Source organism: Sus scrofa, chromosome 14 (genome assembly GCF_000003025.6).
Source record: "Sus scrofa isolate TJ Tabasco breed Duroc chromosome 14, Sscrofa11.1, whole genome shotgun sequence".
NCBI lineage: Eukaryota > Metazoa > Chordata > Mammalia > Artiodactyla > Suidae > Sus > Sus scrofa.
This window is the reverse complement of record NC_010456.5, coordinates 90,971,696-90,994,327: the sequence shown is the minus strand read 5'-3', so window position 1 is coordinate 90,994,327 and position 22,632 is coordinate 90,971,696. Positions and strand designations below refer to the sequence as shown.

At 38.6% G+C, this 22,632-nt stretch overlaps 1 protein-coding gene across 2 annotated transcripts in view; it reads right to left on the bottom strand.

The window, feature by feature from the left end:
- LOC100152956 (olfactory receptor 6C74-like) overlaps positions 8,865–22,632 on the bottom strand; it is a 78,298-nt gene continuing 64,530 nt past the window's right edge. Inside the window, exons 3-5 of one of the 2 annotated variants that reach the window (XM_021073091.1) lie at positions 13,960–14,055; positions 13,427–13,505; positions 8,865–12,074 (exon numbers count right to left, since the gene is read on the bottom strand). In XM_021073091.1, coding sequence (XP_020928750.1) covers positions 11,094–12,062 — 969 coding nt within the window. In that variant the 5' untranslated portion in view covers positions 12,063–12,074; positions 13,427–13,505; positions 13,960–14,055 and the 3' untranslated portion in view covers positions 8,865–11,093. The remainder of the gene's footprint in view (positions 12,075–13,426; positions 13,506–13,959; positions 14,056–22,632) is intronic. The other variant, XM_013983472.2, reaches the window with a different exon arrangement.

Here is a 22,632-nt window from a genome sequence, read left to right as displayed (position 1 = left end):
GGCTGCACCCAGTGGCATATGGAAGTTCCCAAGCTAGGGGTCAAATCGGAGCTGTAGCTGCCAGGCTACACCACAGCCACAGCCACACCAGATCTGAGCCACATCTGCAACCTGCACCACAGCTATGGCAGTGCCAGATTCTTGACTCACTGAGGCCAGGGATCTAAACCACAGCCTCATGGATACTAGTCAGGTTCAGTACCACTGAGCCACAATGGGAACTCTGTGGATTTTTATATACAATCTTCTCACGTAAGATCATATCATCTGCAAATAAAAAACAGTGTTACTAACTCCTTTCCAATTTAGATGCCTTTTTCATTTTTTTATCTTGCCTGATTTGTCTAGTTAGGACATCTAGTCCCATATTTAATTATAAAGATGAGGGTGGGCACCTTTGTCTTGTTCCTGATCTTAAAGGAAAAACTCTCAGTCTTTTACCATTGAATATGATGTTGGCTATGGCTTGTATGGCCTTTATTATGCTGAATTAAGTTCCCTCTATACCCACCTTGAAGAGGGTTGTTGTCATGAAAGTATGTTATATTTTGTCAAATTCTCTTTCTACACATATTGAAATGATCATATAATTTTTACCTTTTTTTTTTTTTTTGGTGTTCCCATTGTGGTGCTAAAGTCTATTTGATCCTTGTGTGTGATCCTTTTAGTGTGCTACTGAATTCATTTGGGAATCATTTCTTGAGGATTTTTGCATCTGTGTTCATCATGGATATTGGTCTGCAGGGTTTTTTTTTTTTCCTTGCTGTGCGTTTATTTTGCTTTGGTATCAGGGGAATGCTGGCCTCATAGAATGAGTTTGAGAGTGTGTAGTGTAATGGCCCGATAGTGAGCTTTTTTCTCATAAAGTAAGTACCTGACATTACACTTTTGATTGCTGAGGCATCCATTTCAAAGCACCCTTCTCTAATAAACAAGTTGCCAGCTGTGTGACACAGCTACTAATTAAACAACTAGATAAGGAAATGAGCAGTCCCCACTCATAAAGTTCCCCTATTTGAAAACCCGGGTGACTTAATTAACTGACCACTCGAGTGACCCTGATTTTCCTTTTCTGTGCCCTAATTTTTGCTCTTAAGTTTTAAATTCACAGATAAAACTGATTCCCTTTGCTGTAAACCTGAAGCTAATACAACACTGTAAACCAACTATACCCCAATAAAAATTTTAAAATAAAGAGTGAAACCATAGCTACCTCACCTTTGAACTCTAATAAAGGCAGACAATTGGAACATTTGCAAGTTCTCTCTCCCTCTCTCTCTCTCCATGGGATCTTCCTGTGTGGCCCTCGGGCATGCCAAATACCCTCCAGAATCTGTCACAAGTTTTGACTTTCCAAATTTCCCTCGTGGTTGTGCTGAGGTGCATCTTGTAATCATGATAAACACAAAGACCAGTCCACCGTAAGGTTGACTCTGGTTGGGAAATGTCTGTGGGGCTCACCAGAAGCAGTATGGACCCACCAAGCACCCCAGGCATTCCTAGCAAATAGCATGACTGTTGATATGCTATGACCAATACAAAACAAAATGTTCCCTCCTCTTCATTTTTTTCAGAAGAGTTTCAGAAGGATTGGCATTAGTTGCTCCTTAAATTTTTTTGTAAAATTCACCAGTAAATCTATCTGGTCCTGAGCTTTTCTTTGCTGTTTTTTTTTTTTTTTTAATTATTCCTAATTCAGTCTATTTACTCATTATTGGTCTGTTCATAATTTCTAATACTTCATGATTCAGTCTCAGTAGACTGTAAACCTTAGAAATTTATTTCTAATTCCAATTTTGTATTTTTCACTTCCACTGTATAGATACTGTATTTTTGTATCATCTTGATCCTGTATACTGAAACCCTGTTGAAATCATATTTCATAATAATATTTGTGTGGACACCTTAAAATTTTCTATGTACGAGATTATGGTATCTGAAAGTAGAAATGATTTTCCTTATTCCTTCCCAGTCTGAATGACTTTATTTTTCTTGCCTAATTGCTTTTATCAGAATCTCTAGTACAATGTTAAATAGAAGTAGCTAGAGCAGACATCCTTGTCTTTGCTACAAATCTTAGGGAAGTAGCATATTCAGTCTTTCTATACTAATTATGCTATCTTGTGCTTTTTAAATATAACTTCATCAAGTGGGGGAAGTTCATGTCTATCTTTGGTTTTACAAATATTTTTACCATGAGAGATTTCAGGTATGGTCAAGGGCCATCTTTGCATTTTTGAGATCATCATGCGTTTTTGTCCATTATTCTATAAATATGTTGTATTTTAATTTAATTTTTATTTTATATTGGAGTGGAGTCGATTTACAATGTTGTATTAGTTTCAGGTGTACAGCAAAGTGATTTGTTATACATATACATTTATCCATTGTTATTCAGATTATTTTCCCATGTAGGCTATTACGGATATTGAGTAGCGTTCCCTGTGCTATACAGTAGGTCCTCGGTGAGTATATATTTTGCATATTGATATGATATATTACAATGATTGATTTTGTATGTTGAACTAAACTTGCATTTCTGGAATACCCCAGGTGATGATAGTATATTATCCTTTGTAATATGTTCCTGAATTTGGTTTGTTAGCATCTTATTTAGTATTCTTCTACTTTCATAAGAGATAAATTGGTGTATAACTCTTTTTGGGGTCTTGATATCAGGGTCATGTCCCATATAAAGAGTTGAGACTGTCTTTCCACATACATTTGGGGGTTTGTGAAAAGCTGGTATTAATTTTTCTTTAAATGTTTCAAGAACTCATTATTAAAGACATATTTTCATGGGCTTTTTTATTATCTAAATTATCTTTGACTCATCTGGCTCTCTTTGACTTAAGCAGATGTGATTTTAGCATCTCTTCGGCTTGATACTGCACTGTTCTCTTCACTATATCACTTTCCCTCTACCTGACAGGTGTTTCATGGAATCAACATGCAAATGATTTGTCCTCAAGCCCTTGTTTATGGGTCTCTTTCTGGGCTAATTCAAAGCATACATTGAATTTTCTTCCTCTACTTAGTTGGTTTCTTCATAAATTCACAACTTTTTTTCAGGTTTCAAAAATAGAGCTTTATTAAAAGAGGACGTACAGATGAACAAAAAGCACATGAAAAGATGTTCAACATCACTCATTATGAGAGAAAGGCAAATCAAAACTACTATGAGGTACCACCTTACACCGGTCAGAATGGCCATCATCAAAAAGTCTACAACAATAAGTGCTGGAGAGGGTGTGGAGAAAAGGGAACCCTCCTACACTGTTGGTGGGAGAGTAAATTGGTGCAACCACTGTGGAAAACAGTATGGGGATTCTTCAGAAAACTGAAGATAGAATTACCATTTGATCCAGCTCTCCCACTCCTGGGCATCTATCCAGAGAAAACCATGACTTGAAAAGATGCATGTATTCCAGTGTTCATTGCAGGACTATATACAATAACCAAGACATGGAAACAACCTAAATGTCCATCGACAGAGGAGTGGATAAAGAAGATGTTATCCATATAAACAATGGAATACTACTCAGACATTAAAAGGAAAGAAGTAATGGTATTTGCAGCAACATAGATGGACCTAGAAATGATCATGCAAAGTGAAGTCAGTCAGACAATGAGACACCAACATCATATGCCATGACTGACATGTAGAATCTAAAAAAAAGACAGACAGAACTTCTTTGCAGAACAGATACTGACTCACAGACTTTGAAAAACTTATGGTTTCCAAATGAGACAGGTTGGGGTTTGGGATGGAAATGCTATAATTTGTTTGTGATGATTGTTGTACAACTATAAATGTAATAAAATTCAATGAGTAATAAAAAACAGAGCTTTAGTGATTAATACATGGTATAGTCATAAATTCACAACTTTTGCCTATGTAATATACATAGTAATAATATGAAGTTTCTTCTGTGAATCAATCTGTTACCTCAGTTTACATGGATTTCCATATGAGGAATCTCTCCCACAGCAACGTAAGTTTGATTTAAAAAGAGTTCGTCAAGGACTTCCTTTTCCACCAAGGTTTGTAACCCCATTTCCTTCATGTCATCCCTCTTTAATTGAAATACTGTCTTTCTCTTTCTGACTCACTTCACTTACTATGAGAGTCTCTAGTTCCATTCATGTTGCTGCAAATGGCATGATTTTGTTCTTTTATAGCTGAGTAATATTCCATTGTGTATATAAACCACATCTTCTTAATCGATTCATCTGTCCATAGGCATTTAGGTTGTTTCCATGTCTTGCTATTGTGAATAGAGCTGCAATGATTATACAGGTGCATGTAATTTTTTCAATGAAAGTTTTGTCTGGATGTATGCCCAAGACTGGGATTGCTGGGTCATACGGTAATACTATATTTCATTTACTGAGGTACCTCCATATTGTTTTCCATAGTTGTACCAATTTACATTCTCACCAACAGTGGAGGAGGGTTCCCTTTTCTCCACAGCCTCTCCAGCTTTTGTTACTTGTTAATTTGTTAATGATGGCCATTCTGACTGCTGCGAGGTGGAACTTAATAGTAGTTTAGATTTGCATTTCTCTAATAATCGGTGTTGTTGAGCATTTTTTCATGTGCTTATTGGTCATCTGTATATCTTCTTTGGAGAAATGTCTATTCACGTCTTTTGCCCATTTCTCCATTGGGTTGTTGGCTTTTTTTGCTGTTGAGTTGTAAAAGTTGTTTGTATATTTTAGAGATTGAGCCCTTGTCAGTTGCATCGTTTTCTCCCATTCTGTAGGTTGTCTTTTTGTATTTTTTTATGCTTTCCTTTGCTGTGCAAAACTTTGTCCGTTTGATTAGTTCCCGTTGGTTTATTTTTGCTTTTATTTCTGTTGCCTTGCGAGAATGACTTTAGAAAATATTTGAAGGGTTAATGTCAGAGAATTTTTTGCCTATGTTCTCTTCTAGGAGTTTGATGATCTCTTGTCTTACGTTTAAGTCTTTCAGCCATTTTGAGTTTATTTTGGTGCATGGTGTGAGGGTGTCTTCCAGTTTCATTAATTTACATGTGGCTGTCCAGTTTTCCCATCATCATTTACTGAACAGATGGTCTTTTTCCCATTTTATATTCTGGTCTCCTTTGTTGAAGATTAATTGGCCATAGGTATCTGGGTTTAGTTCTGGGTTTTCTCTTCTGTTCCAGTGGGCTGTATGTCTGTTTTGGTACCAGTACCACACTGCCTTGATGACTGTGGTTTTGTAATATTGCCTGAAGTCTGGGAGAGTTATGCCTCCTGCTTGGTTTTTGTTCCTCAGGATTGCTTTGGCAATTCTGGGTCTTTTGTGGTTATATATAAATTTGGGGATTGTTTGTTGAAGCTCTGTGAAAAATGTTATGGGTAATTTGATAGGGATTGCATTGAATCTGTGGATTGCTTTGGGTGATAGGGCCACTTTTACAATATTAAGTCAGAAAGAGAGACAAATACCATGTAATATCACTTATATCTGGAATCTAATATATGGCACAAACGAACCTTTCCACAGAATAGAAACTTATGGACTTGGAGAAGAGACTTGTGGTTGACATCAGGGAGGGGGAGGATGTGGGATGGACTGGGAGTTTGGGGTCCATAGATGCAAACTATTGCATTTGGAGTGGATAAGCAATGAGATCCTGCTGTATAGCACAGGGAGCTATATCTAGTCACTTGTGATGGAACCTGATGGCGGATAATGTGAGAAATGACCAGGTCACTTTTCTATACAGTAGAAATTGACAGAACACTGTAAAAACCATAATGGAAAAATAAAAATCATAAAATTAAAAAAAAATGCTTTCGACATAACACAACAAAGAAACAAGGAAACATTCTGGTAAAGGGGAAATAAGACTGTGGACTGTTTAAGGGCCATGGGGTTTGAGGAGCAACATGACAGTCTTTTCCCTGGGTTTCTTTATTGCCTTTTGTATATCCCTGACAGGGTTGCATCAGGAACCTCCAACTTAGAATCGCCAACAGGTAGATTTTTTTTTAATACTCCAAGGAAAAAAAGTCCATGACCTCTAGACAAAGGACTGAGAGAACAGTTGCCTAGTTACAGAAGAATTTTTGTCTGTACCAGCCCTACTCCAGCTAAACACCAGCAGAAAAAACCACACCTTTTTCTAGTGATTTCATTCGGGCTTAGCAGTTATTTGTATATCCACACACATTCATATTAAAAAAGAAAAATAAATAAACTCTCAGCAAGCTAGCAGCAAAGAGAAACCATCTCAACTTGACAAAGAGCATCTACAAAAAAGCTACAGGTGCATCATAGTTAATGCTAAAAGACTACGTGCTTCACCGCTAACAGAGGGAACATGACAACTCTGGAAGTTCTAGCCACAGCAGTAAGGCAAGAAAAAGAAATAAAATGCATAAAGCCTGGAAATAAATAAATAAAACTTTCCCTATAGCAAATTATATGAGCATCAACATAGAAAACACCAAGCAGCCTACAGAAATATTCCTAGAATTAGTGATTTCAGCAAGGTCATAAGATGCACGAAAGAAAAACCACATTTTTATATACTAGCGATAAAGTTGTAGAAACCTGAGTTTAAAACACATTGCCATTTATAATAGCTCCAAAGGGAATGGATTAACAGTGAGATCCTGCTGTGTAGCACTGGGAACTATGTCCAGTCACTTATGATGGAGCATGATAATGTGCAAAAATATAATGTGTACATGTATGTGTAACTGGGTCACCATACTGTGCAGTAGGAAAAAAATTGTATTGGTGAAATAACTATTAAAATAATAATAATAATAATAAATAAAATAGCTCCAAAGGAATATAAAATGGTACAGGCACTCTTGAAAACTATTTGGCATTTCCTTATAAAATTAAACATGCACTCAGCTATAACAAAGAATGAAATAATGCCATTTGCAGGACCACGGATGGACCTAAGGATTTTCACACTAAGTGAAATAAGTCAGACAGAGAAAGGCAAATATCATATGATATCACTTATATGTAGAATATAGTAAAAGTGATTTTTTTTCGCTTTTGTTAGGGCCGCACCCACAGCATATGGAGGTTCCTAAGCTATGAAGTCTAATCAGAGCTATAGCTGCCAGCCTGTGCCACAGCCAGAGCAACACCAGATCCAAGCTGTGTCTATGACCTACACCACAGCTCATGGCAATGCCAGATCCTTAACCCACTGAGGGAGGCCAGGGATAGAACCCACAACCTCATGGTTACTAGTTGGATTCATTTCTGCTGAGTCAGTTAATGGGAACTCCATACAAATGATTTTTAGAAAACTTATTTACAAAACAGAAACAGACTCATATATTTCAAAATCAAACTTAAAGTTACCAAAGGGGATACATGGGTAAGAGGGATGAATTAGGAGTTGAGGTTAACATAGACATTTTACTGTATATAAAATAGATAATAAACAAGGTCTACTGTCTAAATAGGGAAATCTACTCAATATTCTATAACATCCTATATGGGAAAAGAATCTGAGAAAGACCAGATATATGTAAATGTGTAACTGATTCACTTTTCTGCACACCTGAAGCTAACGCAACATTGTAAGTCAACCATACTCCAGTAAAAGTGTTTTAAAAATTTGATAAAGCATGCAACTAACATACAAGCCAGCAATGGCACTCTTGGGTGTTTATCCCAAGGAAATGAAAACACAAAACCTGCACATACATGAATATTCATACCAGCATTATTGGTAATAGCCAAATACTAGAGTCTACCCATTTGCCCTTTAACAGGTGAGTGGGTGAGTGGTCAAGCATACCCCATAATGTATACCATTCCATTGTACACTACTCAGCAATAAAAAGAAATGAAATATTGATACACAAATAGTTTAGATGAATCTCAAGGGAACTGTGCTGAGTAAGAAAATCTCAAAGGTTACATGCTGTACAATTCCTTTGTATAACAGTTTTGAAATAACAACATTTTAGAAACAGAGGACAGAATGACAGTTGTTCAAGGGGGGGAGGGTTGAAGGGTGAGGTGAAGGTAGCTATAAAAAGGCAATCAGAGGGAACTTTGTGGTGATGGAACTGTCCAATATCCTGACTGTCGGGTAGATACATACACTAAGGGAAGCAAGTGATAAAAACTGTATAGAGGTAAACACACACACACAAGCACAAGGAAAATGGGAACGTGTGAAAAATATTGGTGGAGTGCATTAGTCAATATTCTAATTGTGATATTAAACTATACTTTGGTAAAATTATGTCATGAGAGGGAAAGAGGCAAAGTGTACTCAGATTTCCCTACTTCTTACAATTGCATGTGAATCTACAATTGTTTCAAAAAATTTTACATTAAAGAAAAAAATAGTTTGAATGTTTCATAAAAAGTACATTCCTTGATGTTTTAAAAAATGGATGTGTGTTTCTAACCTGAATTGAAAATAGTAACGTTGAATACTAAGGTGAATGCAAAGAAACTGATTTACTCATGCATTGCTAGCGGGAATATAAAATGCTACAGCCATGGTGGAACAGTTTGTCAGATTCTTTTTTTTTTTTTTTTTTTTTGTCTTTTGTTGTTGTTGTTGTTGTTGCTATTTCTTGGGCCGCTCCCGCGGCATATGGAGGTTCCCAGGCTAGGGGTTGAATCGGAGCTGTAGCCACCGGCCTACGCCAGAGGCACGGCAACGCGGGATCCGAGCCGCATCTGCAACCTACACCACAGCTCATGGCAACGCCGGATCGTTAACCCACTGAGCAAGGGCAGGGACCGAACCCGCAACCTCATGGTTCCTAGTCGGATTCGTTAACCACTGCGCCACGACGGGAACTCCCCAGATTCTTATAAAACTAAACAGACAGCCACCATACAATTCAGCAATTGCATTTGTAGGTATTTACCTAGAGATATAAAATCTTAAGTTCATAGGACAATCGACACACAAAAGTTTAGAGAAGGTTTACTTGCAATAGCTGAAAAGTGGAAAAAGAATGTTAGCAAGATAGCACCATAGGAGAATTCTGACTCTCTCTCTTCCCACAGAGGCACATAATAAACAGCTACACGTGGAACAGTCCCTTCCAAAGGTATCCATAAACTAGCCATAACTAGGAGATATCCATAACCAAGAGAGACTCCTAAGTACCACGCAAGTGAGAAAATGGCCACATCTAAATGGGTAGGAAAAGCTGAGATACAGTCTCATCATGAACCCCATCCCCAACACAGAACCTTACAAGCAGGAGGGAACCCCCAACGCCCAGTCTAAGAAGCTAAGGATTTGACCACACACAACCACAAATTATATGGTTGTAACCCAAGGGAGAGGCTCCTAACTCGCCTATTTCTTGTCACTGACAAGGCTCAGGATTTGCTAGTCTCACCAATACACTAAAATCAAGAGCCAGTATAAATGACCACTCAAGCACTTCCCACAGCTATTCCCCTTGGGTCAGTTTAGTGTGAGCAGGCAAACGTGCCAGCTCTCAGTTTCTCCCTGAAGATAGAAGGAACTGGACAACACTTTTAGCACCCCAACTTTTCCAGCTGCTGCTAGAGGAACGGGCTTCTAGCTTACCTCTCTCAGGGCAGAAATAACAGGGCTTGACACAATTTAGCCACTTGGGGCATACTAACAAACAACAAAGAAGTTTGGATGAGCACAAAGCTTTGGCTCCTTTTGGCTGATTGGTGACAACTAGTCTGGTTCACAAGGAGATTGGCAGAGGTGCCTCTTTTATCTAATACACAGAAGCCAACAAGGAGAACTCTCAAGAGTTCCCTACCTTTAGACCAGGTTCAAAAATTATCTGTCTAACTTCTACTTTGGAGAAAGGAGAGACATAGACATAGCTGTCCTTGGAAGACCACAAACCCCAGAACACCTTATAATCAAATCATTCCCAAACATAAACATCTAAATCACCCAGCACTTTTGACAGTCTAAAATTCTTCCTAATGAGATTATGCTTCAAATATAATTATTCCTCAGAACGAGCAAAAAAGGAAAATATGCATCCAAATCACATACTAAAAATCAAATGCACAATATGTACATGAGGTGTCAGATGTGACAGGACCTACTCCCCACTAACCAGTTGTCTTCTGGTGGGAATCGCTTCCCCAGTGAACCTGTAAACACAATAACTGACTCAATTTTAATCCACTTTTTGTTATTAGTGCACTCATTTTCCTTTTAAACTTTTCTAATGATGAGTTCTATCAGTTTTTGCTACATAAAATGTCAACTGGAATTTAGCGTAACCTGGAAGACACAGGTGGCTCATACACCTAAGGTCACACAAAAAGAGCCAATATCTCTTCCCTGGGAGGAGAGACTTTGCTACTGGGATCACTCACCATTGAGTGACCTATTGGGTCCAAGACTTGGCAACATCCATTACAGAAAAATAAATGCACAAGTTAAAAAGTTGTGCTTTTGTCTATGTTTCAAGAAAGAGTTAAAAGTTTATTAATAACACCTGATACAACCAGAAGATGATAAAGCCCATCTTAACCACCTGGAGTTTCACTGAGCTATGTACACACTAAAATCAGTAGACCCAAAGAAGAGCTAGTGAGCATACAGCTGATTCATCTACCTAAACAGCTTCAATTAATGAAACACCATTATTTTATACTATGACTTCACATAATTTTCAGAAACAGTTTGTTTTGTAACTTCAAACCTTTTTGAATGCATAATGGCAAATACGGTTTTCTATCTTTTTTCTGAGGTACTAGAAAATTCAAGCATAAGAATGTATCATGAACAGTCTTTATTACATCCGATATGCAGAATTTTTATTATTAGCTTGAAGACTTAGTATCCTATGACTTAGGGATTATAGGTGCTCCATAAATGTTGTTTGAATGAATTCTCACAAGACAAATAAGTAGAAAATCAAGAGGAAGGGATCATAAGCACAATATAGAGAACAAATGAAATTTTCAAATAGAGGTAGGTACTGAACTGCAAAATAAGACAGTACCCATCCAGCTGAAAGTTAGCGTAAGCTATATTACCAGATGTAGTGTTTCTATTGAGTAGATTTTTCCAATAGTGGGAAACTGATATAGGAAGGCCAAGAAGATCCGTTTACCCTCCAAAGCTCTACTTTTGCAACCTCTTCCTGGACACCGTGTCTCTCAGAGCCTGGTGAACCTGCTTGTTCCGTAGAGTGTAGATGACAGGGTTCAGCAGCGGGGTCACCACCGTGTTCACAAGAGCAGCCTCTCTATTGGAGTCCAGCCTGTTCGTTTGCTTTGGTTTCAGGTATATAAAGACACAGCTGCCGTACATCAGGAAGAGGACAATGAGATGAGATGAGCAGGTGGAGAAAGCTTTCTGTCGCTCCTTAGCTGAAGGGAGTCCCATGACTGTGACTATTATGTTGCTGTACACAATGATGGTTATGAAGAGGGATAGCAGAAGGACAAATGAGGTAAGGAAGAAGAAGTATATTTCAACAGATCTGGTGTCAGAACAGGAGAGATGAATTAAAGAGCCAAGGTCACAGAAGAAATGGGAAATGACATTAGGGCCACAGAACCATAACTGGGAAACCTTGAGCATCAGACAAGTGAAGAAGATGAAGGACAAAGTATAGCAGAAGAAAACCAGAAGGAAACTAACCCTCAAGTTCATGATGGATGGATAGTGCAGAGGCTTGCAAATGGCCAGGTAACGATCCAAGGACATCACAGCCATGAGAAAGAAAATTACTGCTCCAAGAAATAAAAAGAGAAAGGCTTGTACGAGGCAAGCAGTAAAGGGAATTGTTTGCCTTCCTGAAAGAAAGATGGACAGCAGTTTAGGAATCACTGTGGTGATGAAACAGCATTCACAGAAGGAGAAAGTACTGAGTAAAATATACATTGGTGTTTGGAGGCGACGGTCTACCCAGGTGATGATGATTATCACCATGTTGCCTGTCATCGAGGCCAGGTATGCCAGCAGGTGCACCAGGAAGAGGAGGCTCCCTAGGTGCCGGACAGCAGGAAACCCCTCCAGAATGAATTCCTGGATTGTTGTCTCATTTTTCACCTCCATAGTTACCTCTCTTTCTCTGTCTGTGACCATTCTCTGCTTGATCTGTGAAGCAGAAAACACTGTCACCAGAGAATAAAGAATTTAAATGATGGCCACTATTTGAAAAACCAAAAATATCACTTTCAGCTGTGATTCTGAATGAGGAATCATTTAATGTTTTAAAAATGCTTTATTATAAATAGCATTTTCTTTAGTATTATCACATTATTATATTAATGATAATACTTATTAAATTGTAAAATTGAAAAATTATTTTTGGTAGTAATTTTTAATGTGCCACTTAACTTTTCTGGAAAATAATATCTTTAAATGCTAGTCCACAAGGTAAACAGTGCAAAATGAAAATGATTGTTTGCAGACAATGTACACAACCAGTAATTAATAATGAAGGCTGTCATCCCACAGAAAACACTTTTCATGGGTTCACAGTGTTAATTTCTATGCTTCAGGTATGACATAAAATTCAGGAAGTTCTTCTATGCACTGACTTTAGCCCATTGGAAATAGAAACGGTGAAAGAGCAATTTTCTTTTTTTTACTTTTTAAAGTTTTGTCGAAGTATAGTAGATTTACAATGTTGTGATCATTTCTGCTGTATAACAAGGTCATTTAGTTGCACAAGTGTGCTCATCCATTCTCTTCCAGATTCTTTTCCTACAGACATTATCACAGAATATTGGGTAGAGTTCTTTGTGTTATACACGTCCCCACTGGCCGCTCATTCCATGCACCAGAGTGGCATATGCCTTTTCTTATTACTGTGTTCCAAACCAGTTTTTTTTTTTTTCTGAAGTCCATTCAGCCTGAGTTCTTTTTTAAAGACCCTAGTCTGAGCAGTAAAGCTAGTATGTCATCATATCATAACCACCCAGCCTGTGGGTTTAAGAGAAACCGTATCTAACTATGGGGAAAATGGTTTCATGACTTGGTTGTTCAGGCTCAATGAAAAAACATTTAAAGCGTGAATCAGTGTCCCTCACACTCTACCAACCTAGCAGAATGGCAGTGTTTACTTCTGCTTTAGTCATAATCACCCTTCAACATTCCTTTTTCCGGAAATGTTTTTTTCATTGGAAGAGTTGAGTGTGACAGAATTAACCCTGTATTTCCACTGCAATCACCTGAGGAACATTCACTTTAAAAAATGTCAATGCCTAACTAAAAAGCAGATAAAATGGCACATAGTCTTTGGGAAAGGGGTCTGGGCATTGGTTGTAAATCAGTGCTCTGCTGAATAAGTAACCATAATTTAATTGGATTTTACTCAGTTCTTTGATTTGGCCAAAAACTATTATTTTATCCATGATCCACACTAAAAGCTTAAACATAACCAGTCACTGGTTAAAATATTTGACCTATTAGATTGCAAGTCAACCTCATGGGCAACTACTCACCAAGAAGCAGCTCAGGGGAAACAGGATTCTTTGGCAATGTGCTTCTCTTCTTAAAACAAACCAGGATCTTTCTCCTAGGCTAATGGGGAAAAAGTGGGAAAAACACTCATAACTCAGATATACCTTTCTTTTACCTACTAAAAAATGAATGGATGCTTCATGTCCTAAAGTATATTAAGGCTCCTCTTCCAAAAAAGACACCCATTTCCAAAGTTTGAAGGATTAATAGGCATACTTTCCCAGACCATAAAGGCAATTACAAACTGTCCCAAATATGCGCTAGCATTTCCTGATGTTACTACTTGGAACACCTGGACATGTTTTATGCTTCCTATGGTCCATCATGAACATCAAACTTGGTTGATTGTGCCTCCATCCCAGAAGAGAGTCAAAAAGAAGGGACAAAAAAGGTCAGTTGGTCCCTGCTGTGAGTCACTTTCCCATCAACGAGTTGCTCCCCACGGTTCAGAGTAGGTGAGGATCACTGAGGTCACAAGTGAGAATACATCCAAATGCCCTTATGATATACTTACCACAGGCTTATTTACCATCACCAGTGAGGACACAGGATCCAAAAGGACAGACCTCTGGAACTTCCAGAATACATTAGAGGAGGATGAAAAAAGGAGCTGGAAATAAAATCACAGCAGAGTCCCAAAGGACATGTAATTGTTGCATATTTAGAAATGGGAAATTCCAGCTGACACATAATTACCCTTTCACTGCATATGGTAACATGCCACTATCATTCTCTAAAGGCTACACAGTGTTCTGTGAAAATCTGCAAAGGTAGATCTGGCATAACTGCCCTAGAGTTGTAAAATTTGCAAAATCACAAATTACATATGTCAATAAAGACAGGTTTAAACCACAGAAGGTCTTTTTTACATTTAAATTGTCTTTGCTTTTGTTTCCTTCTTAACCCAGTGTTTTCTTTATTGAAGTATAATTTGCATTCTATTAAGGGCACCAAATTTAATTGTGGAGATCAATCATTTTTCATATGTAAACCACCATATTACCACTACCCAAATCTAACTATAAAACATTTCCATCTCATCATAAGTTTGCTCGTGCCCCTCCTGAGTCACTAGTCCACACCAAGAGAAACATCTATTTTGATTACTATCATCAAAATTTAATTCTGCCAGTTCTAGAAAATCTTTTCAATCAAACATAGCATGTGTTCCTTTTTCTGACCTTTTTTCTCGACATGTTTCTAGGAGTTATCCATGATGTTTCATGTATTAGTGATTTATTCTTTTGTTTTGCTTTGTATTAGTCCATTATATATGTACACCACATTTTTTCATTCGTCCATCAAAGGTCATTTGTGTCCTTTCCAGGTCTGGGCTACTGAGAATAAACCTGCTATGAATAGTTCCGTACAAGTCCTTTTGAAGAGATAACATTCATTTCTCCTGAGTGTATAACTTAGACTGAACGTACTGAATTAATTATAGTATAAATTGCAAAGCAGTTTCCAAAACTGGGTTTAGGTTCTCATCAGTAGTGCCTGAGATTTAAGATGCTCCACTTTCTCACAAAATGCTTGGTCTTGAAAGTCTTTTTTTCTTTCAGTATAATTGATTTATAATATTGTTTTAGTTTCAAGTGTATACCATAATGATTCAGTATGCCATTGTAGGTTATTACAACATAATGGATATAATTCCCTGTGCTATACAGTATGTTCATGGTTGCTTATCTAGTTTATCTGTAGTAATTTGTATCTATTAATCCCATACCCTGAATTTGTCCCTGCTTCCCTCTCTACTTTGGTAACCACAAATTTGTTTTCTATGTCTGTGAATCTGTTTCTCTTTTGTATGTAAATTCATTTGTATTATTTTTTAGTATTGTTCTTTCTCTAAGTTATTTCATTAAGCATAATATTATCTAGGTCCATTCAAGTTGCTGCAAATGGCAGTATTTCATTCTTTTTTACAGCTAATATTCCATTGTATATATACCACATCTTAACTCATTCATTTGGTGATGGGTAATTGGGTTGCTCCTGCATCTTGATTATTGTTAATAGTGCTGTTATGAATATTGGGGTGCATGTACATATTCAAATTAGTGTTTGGGGGTGGTTTTTTTTTTTTTGGACAGTATATCCGGGAGTGGAATTGGTGGATCATATGGTTTTTTTATTTTTAGTTTTTTTTAAAGGAACCTCCATACTGTTTTCTATACTGGATGCACCTATTTATATTCTCACCAACAGTGTATAAGGGGTCCTTTTCTCCAAATCCTCTCCAACATTTGTTTTTTGTAGATTTTTTGATGATAGCTATTCTGATTTATGTAAGGTGATACCTCATTATGGTTTTTATTTGCATTTCTCTAATAATTAATTAGTGATGTTGAGAATATTTTCAAGTGCCTGTTGGCCATCTGTATGTCTTCTTTGGAAAAATGTCTATTCAAGTCTTTTGCACATTTTTCTTTTTATTGCCATACCCATGGCATATGGAATCCTAGGACCAGGGATTGAATCAGAGCTGCAGATGTGACCTATGCCACAGCTGCAGTGACACTGGATCCTTTAACCCACTCCACAGGGGCCAGGGATCAAACCCATGCTATGCAAGTAGAATTCTTAACTTACTGCATGACAGCAGGAATTCCCTTCTGCCCATTTTTTGATCAGATTATTTTTGATATTGTGATACTGAGTTGTATGAACTGTTATAAGTAGTTTGTTGCTGTTGTTGTTGTTGTTTATGGTCACACACCTGTGGAATATGGAAGTTCTTGGGCTAGGAGTTGAATCGGAGCTGCAGCTGCAGGCCTTTGCAGCTTGGGGCAACAATGGATCTGAGCTAAATATGCAATCTACAACACAGTTTGAGGCAACACCAGATCCTTCACCCACTGAATGGGGCTAGGAATCAAACCCACATCCTCACAGACTACATCAGGTCTTTAACCCACTAAGCTGCAACAGGAACTCCTTTGTTTGGTGGGTTTTTTTAGTATTTAGGGTTTTTTATTGTTGTTTTTTGTGCCATTATGCTAAGTGAGGTAATCAGAGAAAAAGAAATACTGCATGATATAATTTATACTTGGACTCTAAGAAAACTGAACTTATTAAAACAGACTAAAATGGTGGTAACCAGGGCTGGGTGGTGGGCAAGTAGGAGAGATGTTATTTAAGAGTACAAATTGCAAGTAGGAGATAAATAAGTCCAGGAGAGCTAATGTGCAGTATATTGATTGTAGACCACAATATTGTAAATATCAAACTTGCTAAGAAACTATATCATAATTCTTTCCACCAAAAACAAATAATTGTGACATGATAGAAGTCCTAGCTAATGCTACAATAGCAATTACTTGCAATCTATAAATGAATCCAATCAATATGTTGTACCTCTTAAACTTAATAGTGTTGTATGTCAAATATATCTCAATTTAAAAATGTTGGAGGCAATCTGGTTGGTTTATAGCAGTACCATATTTTGATTTTTTTTTTTTTATTTTCCCACTGTACAGCAAGGGGGTCAGGTTATCCTTACATGTATACATTACAGTTACATTTTTCCCCCACCCTTTCTTCTGTTGCAACATGAGTATCTAGACATAGTTCTCAATGCTATTCAGCAGGATCTCCTTGTAAATCTATTCTAAGTTGTGTCTGATAGCCCAAGCTCCGATCCCTCCCACTCCCTCCCCCTCCCATCAGGCAGCCACAAGTCTGTTTTCCAAGTCCATGATTTTCTTTTTTGAGGAGATGTTCATTTGTGGTGGATATTAGATTCCAGTTATAAGTGATATCATATGGTATTTGTCTTTGTCTTTCTGGCTCATTTCACTCAGTATGAGAGTCTCTAGTTCCATCCATGTTGCTGCAAATGGCATGATGTCATCCTTTTTTATGGCCAAGTAGTATTCCATTCTGTATATATACTACATCTTCCGAATCCAATCATCTGTCGATGGACATTTGGGTTGTTTCCATGTCTTGGCTATTGTGAATAGTGCTGCAATGAACATGCGGGTGCATGTGTCTCTTTTAAGTAGAGTTTTGTCCGGATAGATGCCCAAGAGTGGTTTTATTTTGCATTTTCCTCATGACTACTTATATTGAGCACTTTTTAATATACTTGTTGAGAAATAGAAATTTTCTTTTGTGAAGTACCTGTTAAAGTCTTTTGCCCAGTTTCAATTGTCAGAGCTTTTTTGTTTTGTTTTACCCATAAGACTTCTTTATATACTCTGGATATTTGTCCAGGGCAGGACTGAGAATATTTTCTCTAAGTTTGTGGCTTGCTGTTTTACATTCTTTCCTTACTATGTCTTTGGATAGGTTGAGATTTTTCAATTTGAAGAATTCAACATATCAAGCTTTTTTCCTTTGGACCAGTTTTCCATATCCTGCCCAGGAAATATTTGACCTCCAAAGGTAACAGAAACATTTTCCCTTGTTTCCTTCAGAAGCATTTAATTTTGGCCTTCAAATTTAAAATATATAATCTGTTTCAGGAGTTCCCGTCGTGGCACAGTGGTTGACGAATCCGACTAGGAACCATGAGGTTGCAGGTTCGGTCCCTGCCCTTGCTCAGTGGGTTGAGGATCCGGCGTTGCCATGAGCTGTGGTGTAGGTTGCAGACGTGGCTCGGATCCCGAGTTGCTGTGACTCTGGCGTAGGCCAGTGGCTACAGCTCTGATTCGACCCCTAGCCTGGGAACCTCCATATGCCACAGGAGCGGCCCAAAGAAATAGCAAAAAAAAGACCAAAAAATAAAAAATAAAATATATAATCTGTTTCAAATTAATGTTTGAGCATTATCTCAAGTGGAGGTTAATATTTCTATATGGATATCCAAGTGCTTTAGCAACATTTTGAAAAGACTTTTTCCTGAATTGAAGTATATGGGTGCTTCCAAACAGCTACATAAATCCCATAATTGCTTCAAATACACTTTGGGATATTAGACCCCTTCTCTGGCTTTCAGTGGGAAGCCAGGGGAGACAGAAAAACAGGTAACTCCTGTCACAGCAGCAGCCCATCTAAAGTACCCAGGAGGTGATGCAGCCTTCCAAGCCAGTGGTTTCTATGGCAACAGCTTCTCCACACCCAGGCTCACATCTCATTCTTCCTCTTTTGTATCTTGAAGAAATTGGGAACACCCTTTACTGATTCTTTTAAAATGAGGAGGTCCAGCCAGTTTTTCACAGAAACCAACTAGTATTCCCTTTTCTTTCAGAAAGAGCAGGAAATGTGAGCTTCCTTTTTTTCAAAGAGATTGAGGAGGGCAACAAAAATATTGTTCAGACAGAAATATCCAATGAAAGGAATCATAACATCATAATGTTGGTGGAAGCAGGAAGAATGGTTGCGAGAGGAAAATAGACTTCCACCATTTCCTTTCTTATTAACTGGCAATTTTCCCAAAAGACTGAGGAATGAGGAATACCAAAGTGTAATTCAGCTCTTTCTCACACACACACAAAATGTTCTTTTCACCTCTATACTCAATGCACACATCACAAGTAGAAAATTTTAGTCTGAAATTGTACCTCAAATCACTAGCAACATTCAAATTTGGATTTTAGGGGCCCTTGGGAAATTAAGTCATATGATTTCTTTGAAAAATCTTGGCAGAGAACTGTGTGGGCATCTGAAAGCCAAGGTCCCCACACGCAATGGAAAGATAAATACAACCATTGTAGGAGTGATGCTTGTTCTCAACGGTGGCCAATTATCTGCACCCAGGGCACCAAACCTGCCTTTACTTTCTTGCCCTGTCCTTCCAGCTGCTAATGAGGTTTGAGAGCCTCTGCTCTCCATTCACTGGCTGGAGACATCCTGCATGGTGACTAAACACAACCTTATGGGGAAACTATCACAGAGGCCCCAGATGTGCATGTCAGGAGCATCTAGCCATTGATGTAGTCAAACAAGGAGGTTTTTCCCAAGGAAAGGCGAGCATAGAGTGGAGAAGGCCAGTGCAACAGAAGGTGTCTTGGAGCAGATGTGTCAGCACAATGGCTGTATTTCAGCAGCGAGCTTTTTCTTATCAGCTCCAAGGGCTAGACAGAGAAGGTGCCTGCTCCCATTACAGGAGGTGAACAGCAGTGTTGCATGAGGTGATCAATTATCCACTGAGGAGGGCAGAACCAGGCCTACTGTCAGAACCCTAAGTAGTCCCAGAGTCAAGTTCTGGCCAGGAATTGGGGGCAGTGAAATGTGGTTTTTTCCCTCAGTCTGCTCCTTTCTAGGGTTTCAATGGTCAAGGCTCCATGAAGCTGTTTTGCAGCCTGAAAAATTCTGTGCTTTAGAAATAGGATTTGTCAGCCAGGGACATTGGGAACGTGGAATTCATATTCATCCCACTCTGTGATAAGAGGCTTTGACAAATGAGTTCCTTTTCCTCTGCTTTCCCCTCAGCCAGAGAATGCACAAGATTTCTTGGCAGAATTCTATGAGAGGAAGAAGCCCTGTCCTCCATGAGGTGACTCGTATGTGCCTAGGTCAGGGACAGTGATAACACGGAAGACCTACTGCTATAACTGGAACAGAATCAGAAACTCTTCCAGGCTGCCCTGAGGGCAGTGCCACTCATGGGTGAGCAGTTTGGTTGCATGAGCACTGCTTCAGGGAACTTGTCTCACAGCAGGTTGGTGAGAGAGGCACAAGCCGTACTGCAGTCATTTGGCTTAACATTGAAATGTTAGAGTCCAACACCATCATCAGAAGAGTATTATATTGAGACTGAAGAGAGAAAGAGAATCCTCCTTTGATATGAGGATGTGCTGGTGCCATGTTCCCAGAACATCCTTCCTAGTTAGCTAATCCTGTGAACTGCTGTCACTCCTCAGTTCAATTACATGCCAGCAGGAGCCTCAGAAGGGCAGAGTAAATCCTGGATTTACAACTTACACCATGTTGTTAAGCAACCCCCAATGTCTCTGGTCTCCAGTCTTCTATAAAATGTTTGTGCTGAAGAAGATCATTTCTAAGACCCATCTTTTTCATAGGTCAGTAATTAATCAATTATATTAATAGAATGATGGAAACATTAAGATGAATAAAGGTAAACTTGAACTTAAGTTTGAGAGATCATCAACAATATGTTTTTTCCTATTTTAAAATATTTTGTCACAACATTGCAATACAGAACAACAGAAGCTTTATATTCTGGCAGATCTAGCTAAAGTCTAGTCTATGTGACCTAAACTTTGGACTCTCTAAGCTTTAATTTCTCCTTTTATAGAAGAAGGGGTAGGGGAAAACTAGCATTATTATCATGGAAATAAATAGAAATACTGAATTGTGGTGACCAGCAAAGTATCAGGCAATGGGGAAGTTTTCAACAAAAGATAGTAATTTGGACCATAAGTTTGTTGTATATTTTAAATTGGATATTCAAAAGGAGTGTTACTGGTATCTTCCACATGGTTTGACGGAACACTCCATACTGAGTCCTGAGCCACCAGAGAAGCAGTCAGGCTGGGGTGGAACAGAAGGTCTGGAGCTCAACTTCTCTCATAAAAACAACAAATCTACAACCAAATGCTGAATAACCTTCAACCAAATGAACTGGAAACTTTCAAAAAGATATCCTACTTCAGAAGACAAAGAGGCCACATCAAGAGTTAGGAGGACCAATTATGTGATATAAACAACCCCATACCTCCCGTGTAGGAAGCCCACAGACTGGAAAGTAACTGTATCACAGAGACTCACCTACAGGAGTTCTGAGCCCCATGTCAAATCCCCACACCTAGAGATCTGGCATTGGAAAAGAGTCCCTGGAGCATCTGGCATGGAAGGCCAGTGGGGCTTGTGTGCAGGAGCTCCATGGGACTGGGGGAAACAGAGACCTGATCCTTGAAAGGTGCACACAAACTTTCACATGCACTGGGTTCCAGGGCAAAGCATAGGAATCTGCATCAGACCTGACTGCAGTTCTTGGAGGATCTCCTGGGAAAACAGGGGCTGACTGTGGCTCGTTGTAGGGGAAAGACATTGGAGGCAAAGCTCTTGGAATATTCATCAGCATGAGTTTCTCTGGAGGTGGCCATTTTGGGAAAATCTGGTCCCACCCATCAATGCTGAGAAGCCCCAGGCCAAACAATAATCCAGGTGGGATCAAAGCCCTTCCCATCAGTAAACAGGCTGCCTAAAGATCCCCCAGGCACACAGCCCCTCTAATCTCACCCAGAGACAAGACTCCACCCACCAGAGGGATAGGAATCAGCTCCACCCTACCAGAGGGCAGGCACCAGTCCTTCCTCCAGGAAGCCTACAACAAGCCCCCAGACCAACTTCAGCCACAAGGGGGGCAGATACCAGAAGTAAGAGAGGCTACAACTCCACTGTTTGCAAAAAGGACAACACAGCAAAAACCAATAAAAATGAAAAGACAGATAACTTTAACTCAGCTAAGGGATAAAGAAAAAAAAAACCAGAAAAACAGCTATGTGATCAGGATGTTATCAGCCTCCACAAAAAAGATTTAGACTGTTGATGCTGAAGATGATGCAAGACATTGGAGATAAATGGAGGCAAAGATGGATAATTTACAGGAAACATTGAGCAAAGAGATACAAGATTTAAAACTTGAGCAAGCAGAGATGCAAAGTACAATAACTGAAATAAAAAATTCATTAGAAGCAACCAACAGCAGAATACAGGAGGCAGAAGAATGAATAAGTGAGGTGGAGGACAGACTAGTGGAAATCAATGATGTGGAATAGAAAAGAGAAAAAAATATTGAAAATAAATGAACAGAGTCTCATAAAACTCTGGGACAACATTAAACACACCAACATCCATATTATAGGGGTACCAGAAGAAGAGAGAAAGGGACAGAAAAATATTTGAAGAGATACTAGCTGAAAACTTTCCTAACATGGAAAATCACTCAAATCAGGAAGCCCAACGAATACCATATAAAATAAACCCAAGGAGGAACACCCCAAGACACATATTAATCCAACTGACCAAAATTAAAGACAAAGAGAAAATCTTGAAAGAAGCTAGGGAAAAGAAACAAATAACATACAAGGGAACCCCGATATGGTTATTGGCAGATTTTTAAGCAGAAACTCTGCAGGACAGAAGGGAGTGGCATGATATACTTAACGTGATAAATGGAAAAAACCTCCAACCAAGATGACTTTACCCAGCAAGGCTCTCACTCAGATTTGAAGGAGAAATCAAAAGCTTCACAGATAAGCCAAAGCTAAGA